This window comes from Meriones unguiculatus, chromosome 9, assembly GCF_030254825.1.
Source record: "Meriones unguiculatus strain TT.TT164.6M chromosome 9, Bangor_MerUng_6.1, whole genome shotgun sequence".
NCBI lineage: Eukaryota > Metazoa > Chordata > Mammalia > Rodentia > Muridae > Meriones > Meriones unguiculatus.
Window position 1 is genome coordinate 118,658,332 of NC_083357.1, and position 22,472 is coordinate 118,680,803.

The 22,472-nt window shown below is 45.6% G+C and overlaps 1 protein-coding gene across 3 annotated transcripts in view; it reads left to right on the forward strand.

Moving 5' to 3' along the window:
• The window catches only part of Pcca (propionyl-CoA carboxylase subunit alpha), a 288,912-nt gene that overhangs the window by 97,217 nt on the left and 169,223 nt on the right, over positions 1–22,472 (forward strand). For all 3 annotated transcript variants that reach the window (XM_021644430.2, XM_060391661.1, XM_060391662.1), the window contains 4 exons: positions 6,657–6,735; positions 14,360–14,462; positions 18,183–18,277; positions 20,657–20,807. In XM_021644430.2, the coding sequence (XP_021500105.1) occupies positions 6,657–6,735; positions 14,360–14,462; positions 18,183–18,277; positions 20,657–20,807 (428 nt within the window). The remainder of the gene's footprint in view (positions 1–6,656; positions 6,736–14,359; positions 14,463–18,182; positions 18,278–20,656; positions 20,808–22,472) is intronic.

Genomic DNA, 22,472 nt, shown 5'->3' on the forward strand with positions numbered 1-22,472 from the left:
TCTTCTCAAGAAGCTTATTCTGTCCTGTGCTCTTGTTTTGGAGACTTTCTCTTCTTTCTCTTTGTGCAGTGTTTTAAGCATCCGCTGCAGCGTTGGCTTGGCAGTCTTAAACTGCTTCAGTTCATGCTTGTCTTGAAATGCCCCTTTTCTCTGTCAGGTAAAGTAGCATAGCCAGCTAATAGCTTCTTGATTGACAGTTATTTACTTCAGGGCCTGATACTCTTAGTCCCATACTTTCCCGGCATTGAGGGTTACTGCTGAGGGAGCGAATGCTATTTTATGTTCTTGCTTTTATATGAGCTAACATTTGCTTTAAAAACTTTTAATATTGTTTCTTTGTTTTATATGTTGGAGAAAGGTTCTTTTCTGTTTGTATCCACTTGGAGTCCAAATGGCTATTGCATTTGAATATCAACAGGGTCTCACCATGTGGCTCTGGCTGTCCTATGTAGCTCACCATGTAGACCAGGCTGACCTTGAACTCACAAAGATCTGCCCATTTCTGCCTCTCTAGTGCTGAGTTTAAAGGCATCTTTTACCAGGCCCAGCTGAATGTCTATTTTTTTCTGCCATCATTCCATGCCATCATTCCTTTACCCTATGAATGCTTAGGTCTATTCTCCAGATCATATCTCACAGTTATTGGACCGTGGTGGATATACTCATTTATTTTGTTTTACTTATTGATATTTGAATTTAGCAGTTTGTCAGTCTTACTTTCTATCCCTAGTATTTTTCTCCGCTTAGTTTAGTTTATTGGTAATAGTGTCCACTGTCCTTTTTTTTTTTTAAATTTTATTCACTTAAATTTTCATTTCCAACAAATTTTCACTTCTTGTGTTTTTATAAAAGTAATCTCAGTTTCCCTGCTGAAATTTTCTTAAAGAAAAACAAAATCTTCTGTTAGTTAGGATTGTATTGTTGAGAAGAGATACCATGCTAACTCTTATAAAGGAAAACTTTTTAGCCCTGGCTATTGTGAAATTTGACCTTGAACTCACAGAGATCCACCTACCTCTGCCTCCCAAGGGCTGGGATTAAACACGTGCACCAAACTGCCCTGCTAAAGGATAATATTTCATCGGAGCTGGCTTCCAGTCTCAGAGTGCAGTCCGTTCATGGTGGTTCATGCAGGAAGCACGGTGGCATGCAGGCGCACTGGTGCTGAGAGCTCCGCACACGGGTTGTCAGGTACCAGTAAGAGAGCACCGGACTTGGCTTGAGCTTCTGAAAGCTCAAAGCCCACCCCCAGTGACATGCTTCCTCCAACAAGGCCACACCTAACCCTTTCAAGTCATGCCACTCTTTCTGAGCCTATGGAGGCCATTTTCGTTCAGACTACAACTGCTGATTTCATTATCAGTTTTGCTGACTTTTTTCTCTGTGCTTCTGTACCCCTAGATGCTCATTTAATTCATGTGCTTGTTTGTAATTCTCTGTGTGTCACTGATCACTTCTGTAAGATAACTTTTGAGGTCTCTGTCTGGTGTTGTGCCTTTTCTGTTGTCGTTCAGCAGTCTAGGACAGTCTCATGTTTCCTTCCCTTCTGTGGTGTGCTTTGCACACTGACTGGCTCATTGTCCGTGCACTCCTGAGCATGTGGGCCAGGCTGTGTGGGCTCCAGGTGCTCTAAATGGTGGGATTCCGAGGCTATAGGCATGTGCCTGACATCATGGAGCAGACTGCTTTTTTGTTGGCTTGTTTTTCAAGGCAGGGTTTTTATGTGGAACAGTCCTGGAACTTCCTCTGTGGACCAGGCTGGCCTTGAACTCACAGAGATCACCTGCCTCTGCCTCCCTGAGCGCTGGGATTAAGGCATGTATCGTCTTGCCTGGCTGAAGAGACTGCTCTTAAGGCTCAATTCTTAGTATACTTTTCCAGGTGGTGTGTTTCCTGCTTCTGTGTCCGTGAGCTGTGCAGCTGTGCAGGATTCGCTTTTCTTCTCTGTGTCCTGCAGCTTCTTGTTGCTGTTTGCTTGATTTCTCTTCATTTCCTTCATGGATTTCAAGAACTCTCTCTCTGCTGTTCTCTTGGGATAAATATCTCTTGTCTTATTCAGACTCTGACCTCCATTGGCTCACACAGAGGCAGCCTCTGGACTGCTTTCTTACTCGGAGGCTCAAGTCCTGGTCATAAAAGGGAGTTAATTTTAGTGCCTTATACAGCGGGGCCTGGTAGTCCTGCAGTGGCTAGCCATGCTGCAGAAGCAGAGACCAGTGTGTGATGGCTGCCGCAAGGTTCAGTCATCTGGTACTGAAGGCCTGGGGCTCCTGGAGAGTGGCTGGTATTAATTCCACACTGGACAGTGGGGGAAGCTGGGACCTGGTGTCAGAGCAGACTCACGCAGGGTGAGGCTGCGAAGGCGGCAGTATGTGCTGCTCTTTCTGGGCCTTGAGGTTGTCCATTGGAGCGTGTTCCCCATTCTGTGTACAAGCCTCCCCCACAGATGGTCCCAAAGCTGTGTTTCTCAGCTGCTTCTAAACCCATCAGGTCGGCAGGCCAGACCAAGTGTTAAAACAGGGAAGCTGTATTTTTCAAAAATATCACAAAGGACAGCTCCCCCCACCCCAAATAAACCAACTCTTTTCTAAAGAAAGAAAGAGCAGCTTAACTATTTTACATTAAACGGACAAAACAATTTGCAAAATGCATTGTGTAACACTGATTTCTCTGTAATTCTAACACAGGACTTTCACGGGGGGGGGGGGGGGGGGGAGCGCCTTCCTGTCTGATGTTGTCTTAGGGCTTTTGTTTTCTCCTCTGAGCCCCATTGTCTGCTATCAGGCGCTGTCTGTCCATCTAGAGAGCTCGTCTCCCTGCAGTATCTTTTCTGTTCTTGTCTCTTTGAACCTTTCTCTAGGAAACAAAGGCCTTTGTAGGTTTCCTAACTGTTCTAAGAGACAACTTCCCCGCCCACCAGCCCTGCCTCACCCCTGAGATTACTGAGCAGCACTACTACATTTGGAACTGGACAGTTCCCAAGGGGTATTTTGCTTTTCTCTCTCTCTCTCTCTCTCTCTCTCTCTCTCTCTCTCTCTCTCTCTCTCTCTTTTCACTTTCCCTTCTCCATTAGTTGTTATGTTCTATGTAGTTCAAGAAATGAAATCTAAGTCTTAATTTTGAAATGGATTATGAGTAGCTTAACATTTAAGTATTTTATCAGCTTTTAAGTCACTTCTCCACGCCCAGGGCTGGTTGAGCATTTGCTGGAAGAGTCTGGTTATTTATCATGTCTTATGTAGGTAAACATTGTTTATCAGTTAGTCAGGAAAGGTGGTTCTTTTTGTTGTTAGCACCTATAACTAAATGGGGAAGCTGCTAAGCTTCCGGAGTCTTCCTTATCTGCTGTATCCAGCACATGGGGACTCGAGCTCTAGAGCAGACGGAAGTCTTTGTCTTTGTCTTTTGTGACTGGCCACATCCAGACCACAGCCGTCTGCCACCTGGGCTCCAACAGTGATCTTACAATCAGTGTTGCAGCCACTACAGCAGAAAGCACTGTCAGCGACTTCCTTCTCAGACAGAACTCTACAGCCATCCTCTGCTAGGGCTCCTTCTTCTTCACTGAGTTTGCCTCAGCTCAGTTTTTAGCATTTAAAATATCAGTTTATTTAGAGAAGCCATTTCAAGGGAAGAACAAAACTGGCCACCCTGAAGGACATCATTCCCAACTGTCATGACCCCAGAGTGTGAGTGTCCTTGGCTCGTGAGGAGAAGCTGTGGAGATTTCTTTTTGGAAGTGTTCATTTACCCATAACTGTGCAGTTGGAGTGTTGGGAGGCTCTGTGTGGCTCTCGAACATGTGGGCCGTCCCAGATATGTCCCTTGAGAGGACTGCAAGGCAAGAAGAAACCGGAGCAGCACCGAGGCCTGAGTTTAAGCTATCTTTTCCTGGAGACAGTGATACCCGTGTGATTCCAGAACCCGGCCAGTGGATAGATAGGCTGAGGGGTCTGAGCTGTAGAGGGCCCTACACCAGCATGGCTGCACAGTCTGATCCTGTCTCAGAAAACAAACAAGAAAGCAGGAGAGTGTCGATGTGTGTGTGTTTGTGGAGCACGGATGCCTCTGTGTATTAAAAGCTGTAAAGCCTCAGGTACTTTGAATTTGTTGAGATAAGGAAGGGGGTTTTGTTTTAACACATGTTAACTGAAGAACACAAAAGAAATGCATCACAAACAAAGCCCAAACCAGGGGTGAGTGCTTTAGTGACTTAGAAAATAAGAGACTGTGGAACCTGCATATGTTGACTAGGTAACAGAGAATCACCACAGCCATCTTTCTTGTTGGTAATGCTACATTTTTTCAGTAATACTGACTTTTACTAAGTCCTTACTGTTCTTTCCACTTCTGGCTTCTGGCATTGCATGACTTAGCTCACCTAGAGTGGCTGGACACAGTGAGCTGGTAGGAGAGGAACTAGGCTGTTTCATGTTGTTAGCGTCTGTGTGGAATGTGTCTTTTCATGGGCTGGGGCCGCCTGAGATGTAATGACTGACCTAACCCCACAGACTGAGTGAAAGACCTTTGTATTTCTTTAGAATGTAGCCCAGAGTTCGTGTCACCAGTTTCTGTCAGTTCTTTCCTCTCCCTTCCATCATTTTCTTTTTGAAATGAATTAATTTTTAGTCATGTACAACAGCCCTCCGAGGCTAGGAGAGGGCACTGGGTGCCCTGTATTCTAATGTGGGTGCTAGGAATGGAGTCCAGGTCTTTTCTCCCACCTTTTCTTACTCAGCTTTTCACATTTTTGTCAGGGACTCGACTTCCTGGGTTGCATGTATTTATAGGTCTAACAAGAGAGACCCTTTGGATAAAGATAAATTTTTCGTGTTTTCACACTCATAAATGACTACATAGTTGGGGGTTTATAGTATATGGCTGAGAAGAGTGCAGATTTCCCTGTGTCCTGGGACCCGAAAGGGAGGAGGGATGTAGGAGAACACCCCTCCCTGCTTGCTTTCCTGTGGCAAGGATGAATCGGTGTGGTGGGACTGCTAACACGCTTCCGGGGTGGGGGGAGGGGATGCGTTTGTCTACACGAAGACTGCGCATTGTTGCAGATAGGAGTTTTACAGGCATGGTAGTTTTGAGGTTTTACACCACACTTCTCCACTTCTCCAAAGTAGACACACCCACACACCCACACCCACACCCACACCCACACCCACACATACACGCACACACTCACGCACACACACACACACTCACGAACGCACACGCCCCTTTACTGATCTCAGCATGATTTCTCCATGCTGCCACCACAGTGCTGAATGAGACAGATGCCAGCCTTGGTGCCGTGAGGGTGAGCAGGGTGCATGGCCCTAGGCTGGGTCTGGTGTGCACACGTGCACAGTCACTTCCACTGTCCGCTCGTGCCCACGCTGCAGTCTGATTTCTACTGAGTTGCTTTACTCACTGCATACAGCTTCCCATGTCCCTCACCTCTGTTCTGTCCCCGTAGCTCACGCCTAAACGCGTGTTCCATCACGTCACTGAGCTGACCCTCCCTGTCACACCATCTCCAATCTCCTCTTCCCTACCTTCCTCTGGTCCTTTGCTCTTTTCATTTGGGTCCTTTGTGTTTCTCTTCTTGGGTTAGAAGGCCTCTGAAACAGGAACAACACATTTATTTTTCTTCTCACTGTGCTTGTGCTGTTTTAAAAATGCAGATCTCAAATATCTTAGCGGCCTTAATTATGAGCTATGGAGAAAGCAAGTGCTGTCTTAACTAAACCAGGGTCAAAGGTCTGTGACGTTTGGTTTGGTTACTTTCTTCCTTTTTCATGTAGGGCCTATAGCTAGAGTTGAGTGATGCTGCAGAATCACAGAGCAGGAAGGTTTTTTTTTTTTTTTTTAATAGTTCTTATTTTTATTTTGAGATAGCTGATTGAATAGCTTTGCCTTTCCTGGAACTCACTACGTAGACCAGGCTGAGCTTGAGCTCATGTAGATCCTCCTGACTCTACCTCCCGAGTGCTGGGGGTTAAAGGTGTGTGCCACCATGCCCAGCTGAGACTGACTTTTCTTGCGCATGTAATTCAAGGGATTGTAGAATTACTTTATGACTTTATCCCTTCTCATAAAGCTGTCACTGAAAATGGTTTCTCTTCGGGCCCTGACAGCCTGTTGAGTGTGTGGAAAAGTGCAGTGGCTTTTCTGTTGTTAGCAGTGATGTCTGGCACTGGGGAGTGGCCTGATTTCACCCCCGTGCTCTCCTGCCAGTTTCACAGATAAAAGCCGAATGCTTTCTCTGTAACCTTTTGCCTGAAAATACCCAAAGTACCTATAAAGGAAAGAGAAATTAGTTTGTAATGAATTACAAGTGGGTGTGTGCACATGTGCATGTGTGCATGCTATGTAAACGCTTCTGTAATTGTTGGCTCGTTCATATTATATTTCTGATTTTAGAATTGTGTGACAAATAATTCTTTAAGCTTCTGTTCCATTACTTGGGAAGTATGTTTATTGAAACACATGCTCACTCATGTGTTTAGATGTGAGAGCTGATTACATTGGTGGTGTTTGTGGAACTCTGAAGAATGGCACTTTAAATAAATGATTGTTGTCTGTGCTGGGAACATGTGGTCAGTTGTCATGTTCATACACCCACGTGATCAAAGCCTGAGCATCTGTCTCCCTCTTCCTGCTGCTAGGCTACCCTGTGATGATCAAGGCCTCAGCGGGCGGCGGAGGGAAAGGCATGCGCATCGCAAGGGACGACGAGGAGGCCAGGTGAGCTTCCTGAGACGCACAGTTGATGAAAATCGCAGTTGCCAGACTTTATTAAGCCGACAGGTAAACAGGTCGCTGGTGCGTGATGGAAGAATTACGGTGACCCGCTAATCTTTATTTCTTGGATGGGAGAGAATTGATACTCTGCAGAAATCCTTCTTCTGCACATTTTGAAAATAATTACCCCACCACAGAAAGGTTTTAAAACAAAATTTTATTTTATATTAGTAAAGGGTTTTGTTTTTATAGTGTATTTTTAAGAAATTAGAGTTGTTCTTTATATATATATACACTGACATCTGGCCATATAATTTACAGTGTCATTTAAGGATTGAACCAGGTTTATTTAATGCCAATGTGTAATTACTTTGATAATTTTTAGTGTGTAGGATATTGTTTTCCTTTTGAGTTTGAAATTGCTGTATGTTTTTATAATACGTTGTTATACGTTTAGAATACTTTTCTTTTGTAATTTCAGAAGCCAGAAATAATCTATGTTATTTAAGAAAACTTTGCTTTTCCACTCACACAGTTGGTTAAATCTCTTCATGCATCTTGCCGGCAGCTGGAACATTCCCACTCGTAGCATCACCATCTGGATTACTTGAGCTTTGTGCTCTGGAAGCGGTTTGAGAAGTCCTGTGCTAAGGGGTCCCTGGAGAATCCATGTCTCTGGGGCTCAGAGCTGGACGGTGACCTGGGCGGAGAACTTCCTTTCTGTACATAGCATCCTCAGGCAGGGAAGGTTGTTGAGGTCCTGAGCTTTGCCTTTGAACCTGTCCCTTTGGGCCTTGCTCAGACTTCTTCACCAAGACATTGCCTTTCTTGGGCAACTTTTTTCTTGTCATTTTTACAGAGGTAAATAACTTTTCAGAATTCTAACATGAATAGAAATTAGAAATTAGATTGCCTAATGCAGCCAAATCTAAAACCAAGGAGAGGACAGAGAGAGGGACCTGTCGTGAACGTGCTTGTCACACAAGCGTGAGGGTGAGTTGAGATCCCAGCACCTGTGCTAAACAAACAAAACAAAAACTCAGAAAACCGGAGCAGTAGCCACAACCAAACAGGTGCAGTAATTCAGGCTGATGACTCTGTAGCTGGTGAGACAGAGGAAGGAGAATCCTGGTGCTTGTGGATAGTCTAGCCAACTGGTAAACTCCAGGCTCCATGAGAGGCCCTGTTTAAAAAAAAAAAAAAAAAAAAAAGATAGCAATAGCAGAGGTAAACACTTGACATACAGACTTTCTGCACACACGTGCACACACCCACACCGAGAGAGACAGAGAGAGAATTTAAAAAGAATTATATATTTGGCTACAGGAGAAACTTTGCCATTTATGGAGATGAGGAATTTAATTTTATATAATCGTTACTTTATCATTAATGTTTCCTTCCTATTTCTTTACTTAGACGTCATCTGGTCTTTCAGATGGTCAGTTCCGCTTTCTCTTCCTCTTCCCACTTGCTTCCCTTTTAAATGTCCTAGGAGGAGGAGGCTGTGTTACTTACTGGACAGTCATGCAGCGCAGTAGAATCCAAGCCTCCGAGCTTAGGGTCTAGTGTGAGCAAGAAGGAGCAGGTGCCTGCGGATGAGGTCTCGTTAAGACCTTGCAGGCGGGCATGTGTTGGATGCTGAGGTGCTGGCCTGAAAAAGCACTGCGTGTTACTTACTTTCTGTGGCTGTGATAAAAGGCCATGGCCAGAATGACTTATCAGAGGTTCGTGAATATAGATGAATAGACCACGCATGGAATGATTTTATTGCTACCGACCTGGAATTTAGTGTTTCCTAAAACAAAATTGATATCTAGGGAACTTTCTACCATTAAAAGCCGCATGTGTGTCCTTACTCTCTTATGATGATGTGGGCATTGCTGGATTATGCGAGAGTGAGATTCCTTGGAGCCACTGCTGTTTATTATTTTAAGGATTGTTTCTTTTTTAACCTGTATGCGCGTGGGTGAGGCTCTGGGAGTGGGTGTACCCTATACATGCAGGAGCATGTGGAGATTGATGCGCCGCGGATCTCTGGGAGCCGGAGCTACGGGTCATTGTTGAACTGCCCGACGGGAGGCTGGGAGCTAAGCCCAGGTCTCCTGAAGGAGTAGGCACTTCTGCACTCTTAACTTCTGCAGGCTCCAGCCTACGGAGCTCATTATTTAATAAAGAGCCACACGGGTTAAATCGTAAACATTTTAGGGATGTTCTGGGGCCTGTCTTTCAGTGTGTCAGGCCTATTTAGGTTATTGTGTGTGTTTTTGTTTGCCTGTTTTCAGCATCAGGATCAAATGCAGTTACCTTCCATAGTAGGTATGCACACTACCGCTGACTCCCACTCCCGGTCCGTTCACCGTATCTTTATAAGAACAAGTCTTGCTCAGTATGATACTGGACTCTTGGGCTCAAACGATTCTCCTGCGCTGGCTCTCTGAGCAGCCGGGCTGCAGTGTGTGTGCCGTGCCTTTACAGACCTCGCGCTTTGTTTGATGAGTGTCTGCGCTACATCATGTACAGAGGAACCCATGGCGCAAGCAAGGTTGCAAAGGCCTGCTCTGGTAAGAGGTGCCAGCATGAAGAAATGTCAGAAAATGTGCAGGGTTGTGGAGGCGGAGGCTAGAATGATGGAGAGGGGAGACATGGTGGGGAGTTTCTCTCGGAAACAGAACCATGAGCTCGGTCCTCACTGAGACACCCTGGAGCCAGGTGCAGAGCGCACGGGGTGGGGGGTAGACCAGGCTAGCCGGGAGCATCTGGCCAGGGCCAGCAGCAGCAAGGCACCTTGACGGTGGTACGAGGGCAAGTATGAGCCTGGAGTGGTGGCCCATTGTCATGCCCACCCTTGAGGGGTAAAAACAGGAGGCCCAGAAAGCTACACTGAGATTTAGAGGTCAGCACGGGCTACGTGAGCCTCCGTCTCAGAAACCAAGGATGGATGACTCGTAAGAGTTGGGTCAGAGTGCGCTGGGGTGGGGTGGAGGTGCATGATGTAAGCTTTGAAGAGTTTGGCGGTGGAGCAGGGACTCTAGTAGCCACTTGTCTATGGAGAACAGTCATCCTTTGTGACCCAGTGTGCGGCTTTGAGAGGGTTGCACATGGAGAGGGCAAGGCATCTGCTCATGTTGGCTGGATCAGCCGAGTTAACCCTGATGATCAATAGCATGACAGATGTCACAGCCAGATTCCTTTCTCATCCTAGGAAGGCTCTTGTGGGCATTCTTTGTGATATCCGGAAGGACTGGAAGAGAAACCATGGAACTTCAACAAACCTTGAGACCATACTTTTTAATTATGAAAATATTCAGAGATAACTCCAGGTTCAGGGAGAGACCGTGCCACAGTTAATCATGGAGGTGATAAAACAGCAGGGCATGTCCTCCTCTGGCCTCCAGCCACATGTATACATACACACAAAATAAGTGAGTTAAAGATTCTCTCCCATTGGTTTGGTAAGGCTCACTCTGACAGTGCTCTTCTTGGACTTAAACAAGACCCAGTCATGCTCTGGAGCCAGGAAGCCACTGAGGAGATGGCTGCAGTAACTGCTGGGAAATGGCCAATGCCTTTCAGCAGTGTGAAGGGAGTGAGAAAGTGACCCTGGGAACTGACTTGTGCCTAGGACTCCAGTGCCTGGGAATCCGAGGAAAGAGAACCTCTACCGACTTGAGGTTGGCTTGGGCTACATAATGAAGCTGAGGATAGCATGAGCTGCAGAGTGAGACATTGTCTCACACACAAAACAAAATGCAAAACCAGAGTTTCTAAGTGAAATTATCTGAGGATGTGTGGACACTGTTTTAAAGTTACTTTGCCATCTTTTGTATTTGGGTTTAGTGTTTATGTAAGTTAAATGCTCACAACACAGCTGTGCTTTAGCTGAAAATTTTTGGGAAATGCTGAAAGGCAAAGGGTCCAGTGAGAGACTAAGAGTTAGAGCAGGTTCGGGCTTCTGTCTGCAGAAGTGTGAGCCCTGAAGGGCTGGCTCAGTGCCTAAGAGCACTAGCTGTTCTTGCAGAGGAGCTGGGCGTGGTTCCCAGCACCCACACAGTGGCTCACAAGTCTAGCGCTAGTTCTTAGATCACTTAACCCAAGTACAAGTTTCCTCCTCCTGCTTCTCCTCCTCTTCCCCCTCTTTTTTCTCCTGCTCCTCCTCCTCTTCCCTCTTTCTCCTCCTCTTCCTTCCCCTGCTCTTTCTCCTGCTCCTCCTCCCTGACTTAGGGTCAGAAGTTTTACAGTTTCTCCTTCGCTGTTATGTATTGATTATTGGGGATCCCATGCTTCTGAACCCCAGTGCAGGGTGTGGGCTGTGACCGCACGTCATCACTTGGAAGGGGCGGGGCAAAGGTGCCCAGACAGCCTGGGGAGCTGGAGACACCCTGTACCATCTCTGGGCAGACTGCTTCACAGTTTCCTAACAAGAATGACTGTTGGTAACAACCGAGGGTGATAGTGAGAGAAGTATACTTTAGGACCCTGAATTTTGTCTCATTGTTTTTCCCCTTTTGATGAAACTTATGTAGCCATTTCATTGGAAATCTAGCACATTTTTCTTCCTTCCTTCCTTCCTTCCTTCCTTCCTTCCTTCCTTCCTTCCTTCCTGCCTGCCTGCCTGCCTTCCTTCCTTCCTTCCTTCCTTCCTTCCTTCCTTCCTTCCTCCCTCCCTCCCTCCTTCCCTCCCTCCCTCCCTTCTCTCTCTCTCTCTCTCTCTCTCTCTCTCTCTCTCTCTCTCTCTCTCTCTCTTTGAAACATGGTCTCACTGTATAGCCTTGGTGGCCTAGAACTTGCTATGGAGACCACACTGACTTCAAACTCAGAAACCAGCCTGCCTCTGCCTCCAGAGTGCTAGAATTAAAGGTGTGTGCCACCACTCTAGAAGAAAGTACTGTTAGGATAGATTTCCCATGAGACATTTCTATCAGTGACTGTGACTGAGTCCCACACTCTTTTGTGGATGGTATTAACTACTGCTCAGTGTCTTGGCAGTGGATTTTGATGCCCTGTTGTTGATCTGTGAGTTTGAGTTTAGAATTAAGTGTTCAGAAGTTGCCGTGTCTGTTTATGTGTGCCTGTTAGTCTTTTCGAGTCAATTAAGGGATGCGGAGAGTCAGGATACACTTACGTGCTTCGTAAGCACAGATCACTGTCTGCCTGAAAGTACTGTCTCCAACATCATGCATGAGCCATTTCTCTAATTCTCTGTGGATGAGCAGAAATTTGATACTGTGGCTTTGACGGGGGATCCTTTGGTTTAAAAATCTGTTCCATATCCTCTGTTTATTTACACAAACCCAAAAGTCAAGAAGAATTTGGAGAATGGTCCAGTGACCCCAGACATCAGCTATTCTCCCACAGTAATGAAGCGTTCACGCCACCGCACACTCGTCCTGTCTCCCGCTCCCAGTCTACAACTATTGTGTGTTCTTTGGATGCATTGAAGAGTTTAATATCAGTTGCTTTCTCTTTTGTCCCGAGAACATCTGTACCTTTTGACATCTTTCCTTCCTCTTGGCAGTGAGTCCCATCCAAGACTTGCCTTAGAACCTTTATAACAGTGGGAAGAGTTTTAAGAGCATGTCTGGTTTTATTGTGTAATAAACTGAGATAAGAGTCATGAAAATTGTTAAATGGGAACTTAGAAGTTTCACAACAGCCGTTTTGTGGCCTTTTCTGTATGCAGATTTAAGTGAAATACATGGTCAAAATGAAACCCTGCCTACATTTTTGACTAACCTTACCATACATTAGATAGTTTCTATTTTACTTTAGATGTTAGAAGTACAAAAATATGTATCAGGTGCCTTGCTTGGGCAATAATTATTTTTGAATTAAGGCATAACTGAAATAAACAAGAGGCCTGTGTTTGGTTTTGTTTGTTTGCTGGAATGTAGACCCCAGAACTTTGCATGTGCCAAGCTTTTGCTCTGCCCCTGAGCTGCATCCCAGAGGATGGTCTTAACACAACTTTCCCTTAGTTCCAAAATAGACCTGTGATGTTTTCAAACTTCGTGTTTTATTTTGATGACTTTGATGGTTTACTTTTGATGTTCTTGGCTTAAAAGCAAAATGAAAGATTTTAGTTATTGCATTAGAGGGAAACTGTGAAGTGCTGTGTTATTCTCTTTATGAATTATAATATCTCTCCCATCTAATAAAACTTTGGTACTGAAAACAGCAATTCACTGTGATTCTGGTTTCTTTGAAGTTTGTAGTCTACCCAAGTCTAAACATCATTTCCCTAAATCAAAGATACAATGAAAGACTAAGAAAACCTCAGACCATTTGTCCTGAGGGAGCAGAAATAGGAGAATTTTTCTAAGGTTTTGAAATATACCGTCACTACTGTCCATGTCAAGTGCAGACACAAGCGTGTCAGGTATGATGGGCGCTGCGCAGGAGGCACTGCAGTGGGCAGGGGAGCTTTCTGGAGTTGACCACTGCTCTGTACAGCTGTGGTGGGTATACCTCGGAGGGGCCAGCCCCGGGCTTTTCTCTGATGGCTTCCTGCTGCCTCTGGTCCTTTTCGTGCTCGCGTTGCTGTGTTCCCCATTTGTCTGGCATGGGGTGATTGGGTGTGGGGAGACCCGCACTGATGTAGCCTGGTGTGATTGATTCCTGGGTGACAGCCCACTCATTTGGACAGTTTTCCTGCAGATCAAGAGGAAGATGAACTTCCATAAAGTAATATAGTTTAGATGAGTTGATCATTTAACAGAATGGCTGATTTGATTTAAGTGGTTTTACGAAGCGAGGTGAAGATGTTTTTGTCAGTGGCTCTGATGTAGAAAATCTTGAGGAACAATTTAAAGTTCAGAAAGGCACATGCTTAATAGTTGAGCTACAAACTTTTTTGAGGTTTGGGCAAGAATAATTGCCCAAATTAGCAGTGGCTGACATGACTCTATCAATGAAGCTGGGCTTCAAGGTGATTAATTTCTTCTTGTACCCATTTTTTCCCTCAGCTGTCTGTTATGATTTAATAAAAATTGTTAATAAGCAAATGTTTACCTTGAGGATTTAAAGTAGAATGACTGTTTTTATATAAAAGTTTAGATTTACAAGATAAAGTATAGAAGTTTAGATTCTTCTAAGATTAATTTTTAAGATGTTTGATTCTTTCTTTGTAACTGCAAATTGCAGCCTGCCAGTAGAGACTCTGCTGAAAAAATTACCTCCCTCGCTTACACTTTGTGAATAATGAGTTGCTTAGTTACAAAGTTTGTGGGTTCTCGGGAGGAATTTGTTTTTCATGCAGAATACATGAAACATTTGGTCATGTGGGCATGCAGTACCCGTGGAGGCCAGAAGAGGGCGTCAGATTCCTTGGCGATGGAGCTGTGAGCTGCCAAGGAGGTGGTGGGAACCGAACCCGGGCCCGTGCAGCGCAGCAGGTGGTTGGTGAAACAATACTGTGTTCTTGTTTCCATGGAAAATCTGAGACCAGGGCATTAACTGGCCCAAGGCGGCCGAGCTGTTAGTGGGAGTTGCTGCTCAGGTTAGTTTAGTTCTCTGGAGGTCCGGTGAGTCTGTTCCCGTTTTTTTTCTGAATTAAGCTGAAGCGAATACTGTTTTCTGTGTGGAAGACTATCTTTGATTTGCTAGTCTAATTGTTCTTTTTGTTCCACAGGGAAGGTTTTAGATTTTCATCCCAAGAAGCTGCTTCTAGTTTTGGTGATGATAGACTGCTAATAGAAAAATTTATCGATAACCCTCGTCACATAGAAATCCAGGTGGGTACTGTTCCCGATGCCGTCTAATGGCCGAGCCTGTGGCTGTGCTAAGATGCTGGGGTGGTGTGGGTCGGGATGGAAATGAAATGGAAGCACTCACAAAACACAGCTTCGACCTATGAGGTCGTCCAGCCTCCTCCAGGACTGGCTCATCGGAGGCAAAACACACACACACACACACAAACATATACTGTTCATACATATGGTATATATTTGTGCGTATGTTATAATAATGATGCATAATAAAAGGAACCATCCCTTCACCTCATTTCTTCTATGGTTTCTGTTCATTGTATTTAAGCATCTGTTCTAAACTTTTCTGAAGTCCTGCTCACGCTTGCAGGACTTCTCCGTATAGGCTTTACATATGCAGTGCTCTTGCCTTGCCTCCAGAGCACTGGGGTTTGTGGTTATAGGTGTGGTGTGTTGGTGTGTGTGTTTTTGTTTGGTGTGTGGCTGGGCGTAGATGCTTTCCCATTTGTTTGCCTAATTTTCTCTAATAAGTGATACCATATATTGTGATAACCATTTATTGCAAATTAAGTGAGATTAGTTGATTGTCTTAACTAGATTTTTTTTTTTTAATGAGATCTCTGGGGTCTGGGGAGATGGCTCAGTTGGTAGAATCCTTTGTGTGCGAGCCTGAGTTCAGTTCCCCAGACTGCACATAAAAGCATAGGCATGGTGATGCAGTCTGTGATCCCAGCACTGGGGAGGCAGAGCTGAAGGATCCCTAGAGCCCAGTGGCTAGCCAGACTAAGCTGCTGAACTGCGGACTCCTAATAAAGTAACGGAGAAGACGCCTCATGTCAACCTTCCACCTCCCAGATTGCAGAGGTGGAGACCCTTCACACGTGCACACACATGCACACAAACATATAACACACACACACACGCACACACACACACACACACACACACGGAGAGAGGGAGGGAGGGGGAGACATCCCAGAATATGGTACTGTTAATGTTCTAAATTAATTTTTCCTTCAGATAGCTTAGGCTTTTTAAGTTCCTTAAATCTCAAAGTAAATGTTAGGTTTTACCCATTAACCTAATTCTAGAACACGTATACTTATACCCCAACTTTTGAGATTGGGATTTGGATTGTATTGATTCTAGATTGACTTTTCTAGTCAGTTTATATACATCTTCATTAGTGCCCCCAGAAGTGGTTTGTAGATTTAAGTCTAGAGCTTTTATGTCTCTTTCAGTCCTCCTTTCCCCTAGACATGTGATCGTTTTGATGCCGGGCTATGCTGCCACCTTAGAAGTTTGATTGACCATTTATTTGTTGTTGCTGACATAATAAACACAGGCGATTTTTGTACCTTGGTACCTTTGCTGAGCGCTTTTACAGTTTTGTGTCTTTAGATCTTGTGCTGAGTGAGAACCATCTCAGAACACGAAGGTGGGAAACCCTGCTCGCACTGCTGGGGCCACTCACCGCCTTGGTCTTCCAATGCTCCTGTTTCCTGGGAGACCGTGGGTCCTTGAGGGCAGAGATCAGGCCTTAGTCTCTGCTGTTCCAGCAGCTAGGCCTTTGCCTTTCATTAATATTCAGCGAATGTTTGCTCCTTCAGTAGTTCCACATCTACAGTAGCCTCTTAGCTTAATTACCTTTGGCCTTCCGTCTGGATTATGTTTTTAAATATAAGTAAATCTGCCCCTAGTACCTTAAATGGATAACCCAGATGTTTTCCCATGTGATCTGTCTTAGGAGTTTTTTGTTTTTTTTTAACTAGCCACTTTCCAGTTTTCATGAGCTTATGTGTATTATAATTTATGAGTATAGGTTTGTTTAGTATTTTTCTGTCCAGTAGTGACTAAGCAGCATCGGTCAGCCGTTTTCTCCTAAAGGCCCGGTGGCAAGCCAGAGTTTTGCTGGACCCAGTGAGTTTATTAGGTTTACTTATAGAGCTGAGTGACCGCGGTGGGCAGGAGTGTGGGTGGCCTGAGGCAGCCACATTGGAAGCTGCACCCAGTGTGGGTGATGGCTTCCCCATGGCGGTGCACAGGGGTCTTTCCCAGCTACTCTAAGTCCTCCCACGATCGAAAGCCATGTGTTACTAGGGCAGAAGTATACACAAATGGCTGGATTGTCGGGTGGCAGTCCAGGGGCCCTGTCCAGCCCCTCCTCCTGTGAAGGGACAGTGGCGGCGACACTCTGCCAGCAGGTCTTCTGAAGATGCAGGACTTTGGTTCAGAGGATGGCGTGTGTCACGAGTGTAGCTCACAACAGTCAGGCTCCTTGTCACCCTGTCTCCTGATCCTTTGAGTTCTGCGCCAAGATGATGTGCCCATTTTTTAACTGTCTCCTGCCCACAGTGCGGGAAGCATGTCTGTGCTAACTTTCACATGAGCTGTTACTTCTGTGTTCCGTCCTTGCCGAGGTGCACACTGGCCGTGTTCACCTGGAGAACCACTGGCATGCTGCAGGCTGGCTTGGGGGTCCTCAGGAGCATCCTGGTCGTGAACCTCTTGAGGAGCTCATTTCCTGCTCAGCACACGTGCCTCCAAGGGGTTCTAGTCAAGGTTTCCCTTACAAGTGTGTTTTGTTCGTGTTTCCCACTGTATCATCACTAGTTTTCTTTAAAATGGTTGATAAATTCCCCAAGCCTTTTATTTTGACTTTATATGTATGGGCATTTTGTCAGCATGTATGTCTGCATACCACTTGTGTGTCAAATTTCCTATAATTTTTAAAGCAAAAAAGAGACTATACAGAATCAGAGAAAACCAACACTTGATTCTGTATCTGATTGTTGTTTTTTTTTTTTACAGTTGCAAGTGCCTTTTGAGATTCTTTGTTATTTGGCTTTATTTCTTAGAGACTACATGTACTTTTACTTCCTTGCCAAGTAAAGTTTAAAAAAAGAGGTTGAGAGTTATTTTGAGGAGTTAAAATATTTTTAGATGTACCTCATGCAGCTACTTTGGAGTATAAGAAGTAAAATGCCAATCTATTGGCCTCTGGTGAGTCTATTTGTTTACTATTGGAAATCTTTTTGAGCAACGAAAGGCTTATTCCTAAAATGTCTCAGTCAGGCGTTCACTATTTATTTTATAGCTAGCGGTCCCTGCTGTGATATGATTTTTTTCACCAGGTGTGTAAAACATTAGCATGACTCTTCTGTAGCACAAGAAGCCACTGAGGAGAGGGCTCTGTGCAGCTGCTTGGTGCTAGAACTAGGAGTCCTGGTAGATGAGCTAGCTGCGCGCTTGGGGTTGCCCGCGGAGGGCCCTGCTGTCAGCGCACAGCTTGTCTCCTGCCACAGGGGAGAGCTGTGTGCTGGGTTGCGGACTAGCTCCTGGCCATTTTTTCTAGTTTCTTGTACCAAAATAAGCCACGGTAATGTTAACCACTGCAAGTGACAATATATTGGAAGAGCTCTGTAAGCTCTCGCTTCCTAACAAACATCAGAACGACACATGGGTTTGTGTCTGGTGCGGTGCCACCCTCCGCCGAGGCTGACCCCAGACGCACTGGCAGTTTCTCAGGATACTGCCTGAGGTGCAGATGACTCTTGCTCTGCAGGCACTCTTCTGCTAATATTTCACTGTATTCCAGAGCTGTAAATACGTAACTGTAAATATGCCCTTCTTCTGTACTGTCAGCCTGATGTGGTTTTGAGAGCTGGAGGTAATGTCTGAGGTCGGGCACAGAGTATAGAAACAAGGAAAAGTGCCCGGGCGTTTCTCAGGTGTCGCCATTCTCAGGTTTTAGGTGATAAGCACGGCAACGCTCTGTGGCTCAACGAGAGGGAGTGCTCCATCCAGAGAAGGAACCAGAAGGTGATAGAGGAAGCGCCAAGGTGAGTGGCACCTCAGGGGCACCCAGAAAACTACCCCCTGATTGCGTTTCCTTCAGGAAACTCTTTTCTTTGTTAAATGGCCTTGCTACAAATGTTACTAATGGTCACTTCTGAAGTGACCATCACTTCAAGAATCCTCCTTGACTTCCCAGTGCCCCAGTGCATAGCAGTGAGGAGACACTGGAGAGAGAGGTAGTGTTTGGTGGTGGCGTAGGTGACAGCTGCGCCTAGTTTAGGCTTTGGGCCGCATGGACCTTGCCAGAGTTCATGGGACGCCCAGAAGAGGTGTTTCTTACATTAGAGAAACGGTAGTAACTGGTCCTGTGTTTTCCTCCTGAGGGAGGATTCCTGGGTTTGTCAGGCCTCCTCTGGTAGGTCCTAGCAGCTACAGTGGGTTTTGAGAGTTCGTTCCTGGAGCTTCGTCTCTCAGGTGATGTAGGCTGGTACTCGTGCATAAAAATCCCCATTTAACACTGACACTGCAGAACTCCATGTATAATAATATTAATAGTAATAAAATCTAACCACCTAAAGCCATTGAGTAATCCCAACGGCACCTAAAGGGGGCTAGAAAGTACATTTCCCGTTACTTGTCAGCTAGGCTGTGTCTCTCTGGCAATCCAAATGACTGTGCTGGCTTTAACCTAACTATCAGTGTATATGGAACTGACATTCAATATTAGTGTTAAAGGCAGCACAGGGCTGTTGGCAGCTCAGATACAACCTAAAGAATGAGATAGGAAGGCCTAAAACCAGGGATATGACAGCAAATGGAAATGAATAAGATGATTAATTAATGTTAATTAACATTCTTAAAATTAATAACATTAATATTATTATTAATATTCTTAAAATGAATAAAAAATAACCCCAAACACCAAACAAACAAACAAAAACAAAAACAAGCCAAAAAAACTCAGATGCAGAGTCTGAACCTTATTTAGATCTTGATTCAAAGAAAACTCATCTTTATAGCAGTATTTATGAGGAAACCAGGGAAATTTTAAATACCGACGGACTCCTAATGAAAACTGTCAGGCTGTTAAGGAGTTCTTGTGTTAAAAAAAGCTAGCTTCAAGCCGACACAGAAGGGAGTTTCTGCTGATGAAACAGTCCCTGGCTTCAGATTTACTTAAGCGACCACAGGTTCCTGAGGCAACTAGAACCAGCGAGTGTGGCAGGCAGGTGGGTGCATGGCACAGGAGCACGACAATGGCTGCTCCGCCATGCCGCTCTAGAAGAAGAGCACAGACGGCTTCAGCACACGGCCCCGGCACGGATGTTGTGCAGCGTGGCTCACTGGCTTGTGCGAGGATAACGTCAGCTGCAGACAGAAATGCAGCTGACATTGATTTTTCAGAGCCTTTCCTGCAGAGAGCTACAGTCCGGAAACACTGGTTATTTGGTGTGTGTATACACACACACACTCCTTTCTCTCTCTCACATGTATGTATACGTGTGTGTGTGTATATATATGTCTTCCCCTCCATTTGAACAAGCTTTGTTGAAAACATCTTAGTTTGACCTGCCTGTGAGAGAGTGACACTTGTATTTTGAAGTATCAGAGGTTGATTTGATGCAGCTCTGGTCTACAGAGGCCTTGTGAACACTGAATTAGCAGATGCTGAGCTGTCCTTCCTAGGAAATACGGGGTTTGGGCTCCCTTAAGCCTCAGGCTATAGTCTTTTCACATAACATGTAGATGTGACGTATGTACCTAGTCAGTGGAGAACTTTGTTTTCTCTATGTTCCAGTTGAAGAGCACCTTATTTCACTGTAGTGCATTCTGTCTAGGTTCCCCTCTCATGTAGACTTTCTCCATAAGACACTCCACAGCCATTATGCTCTTAGGAGCCCAGATAACAATTAAGTATAAAAGCCAAGAGTCTTCCAGGCAGTGAATCTCTCCTCCTCCTCTCTCCTTGGAGATGGCAGTGGTTAGCTAGAAGGCTCGGAACAGGAAGACAGAGCGTCGTTTGTCCATCCTCAGCTTTTGCTGCTTCTCCTCTCTCCTTGTGCACATGTGCCACAAGTGCGCATTTCAAGGGAGCGTAAGTTCTAGCAAGCAGGTGCGTTTGCATCTGCAGAATCTATGGAGAATGAGGATTGCATGAGTCAGTCTTCAGTAAGTTATTTCTGTGTTAGCTGCACGCGCCTCCCAGCAGTGTGTCCAGGGTCGCTAGGTAGACGTTGTGTGTGGCGGAGATGCAGTGGAGGCTCCATGAAGCTTGGTGCCGGCTCGGTGGAGCACGAGTCGGACGGCCCCCTGGCTAGACACATGGCCGGCTCCTGAACGGCTCAGATGAGTCTATGTACAGTTTTGTGTAAGCCCATAGACATTGCATGGGGCTTTCTGCTGAGTGCTCTGTGTGCTTGCAGCATTTTTCTGGATCCCGAGACTCGCCGAGCGATGGGAGAGCAGGCTGTGGCTTTGGCTAAAGCTGTGCGGTACTCCTCTGCTGGAACTGTGGAATTTCTTGTGGACTCCCAGAAGAATTTCTACTTCTTAGAAATGAATACAAGACTCCAGGTAACAACATCTCTTTTTATTCCTCTCCATGAGTCTCTGCCCCTCCTCATTCATTCTTTATCTTGTTTTGTGTTATAATAACATTTAAAACTCAGCACCAGGAACTTAAATATGTGCTCTTTACGTTTGTACCGAGGAAAATTAAGCAGCCAACTGATTTATTTATTTAATTTGTAGAAGTTCCCTGTGTATGAGTGTTGTGCCTGCCTGCATGCAGTGCCCCTAGGGGCTGGAAGAGACCGCCAGGTCCCCTGGGTCTGAGCTTCAGAGAGCGTGAGCTGCCATACGGGTGCTGAAAATGGAACCTGGGTCTTCAAGAGCAGCCAGTGCTTCCAGTTGCTGAGCTGTCTGTGTAGCCCCGCAGCCTGCCAATGCGAAGGCCGATGTGTCGTCTCCTATGCTTTACTATGCTTAACACCTGACTCTCCACATGGGGATCTCCTTTGGTTTGCTTGTCCCTTTAGCATGAGCTGTATCTGTCAGGACTTGTGTGCTGGTAAGAGAGGCCTGATGTATGAACAGAAAGAGATGAGTGCTAACAAAGGCCTCCAGAGGGCTGGACTAAGGGGGACTGGATGTGAAATTCTGGGAGGAAGTCCTAACACTGCAGTATCCACCAAGTTCCTGGGGAGCAGCCATCTTTACCTCGGTTAGGAAAGGCCAGTGGTCACCCTGCTTTGTGACTTCCTGACTTCCAGCTAAAATCTCAGAGGTCACCAATGCTGCAACAGGTGGCTTCATTTTCTTCTTTCTTCCCTTTCCTCTTCTTTACTTAAACTGTATGTATATGTTCACACACATAAATGTAGGGACGATACACATATACATATATAGGGAGTTACATGTATATTACATGTATATGTAAAGCAAACAGAACAAACATGGTTGAACACGGATGGAGCGTCAGCTGGGGCCAGTGGTGCAAAAGGCAAGCCTTTCTGCAGAGCCTCCTCTGTCTTTCCCCGTCTGCCTCCCTCTCTGCAGGGTCTCCTACCTCATGGACTCGTTCCCATTGCCTCCTGTTGCCACGCTAGTTTTACTTTGGTTGATGGGGCCACAGAGTGTGTGTTTTCTGGTTGTGCAGCTCCGGCTGCCCTGTGTGCTGCTGCTCTGAAGAACCGAAGTTTCTATTTTACCTTTCGAGGATACGTGCCCTGTTTCCTGTCTCCCTCCTTTAGTGAGGCTGTCACCTGTGCAGAGCCTGAGAGCAGGCTGTTGGCAGGGTTTTCCATCTTGGAGCTGAGAATGTGGTGGCAGGCGATTGTCTGCTAACCTGTTGTTTGCTCTGTGGCCGAAGCTCCAGTCTCTGCCTCAGCTGTCACCTGCCGTTCTCCGTCAGTACCTCCATATCAGGGTTCCCTTTCTCAGAGGATAACAGCCGTCAGACTTGGGTTCATTCTAGTGCAGTATGACCGTACCTTGGTTACATCTGTTAGGCCTCCTTCCACATACGGTCATATTCACACTGTGAACATGAACTTGGATGGAATTCTAGTTAATTCAGTGGACCATTTGTAAAATACATGTGGTCTGCAAAAGTAGAAAGTGACATTGGGGTTTGTGGGTGTGGCGGGCTGTGAAATGCCACCTGTAACAGTAGAGTAAATCACGCTTTGTCTGAACACAGAACCCACACTGCTTCCTTTAGGCCTTTGGTGGGGCTTT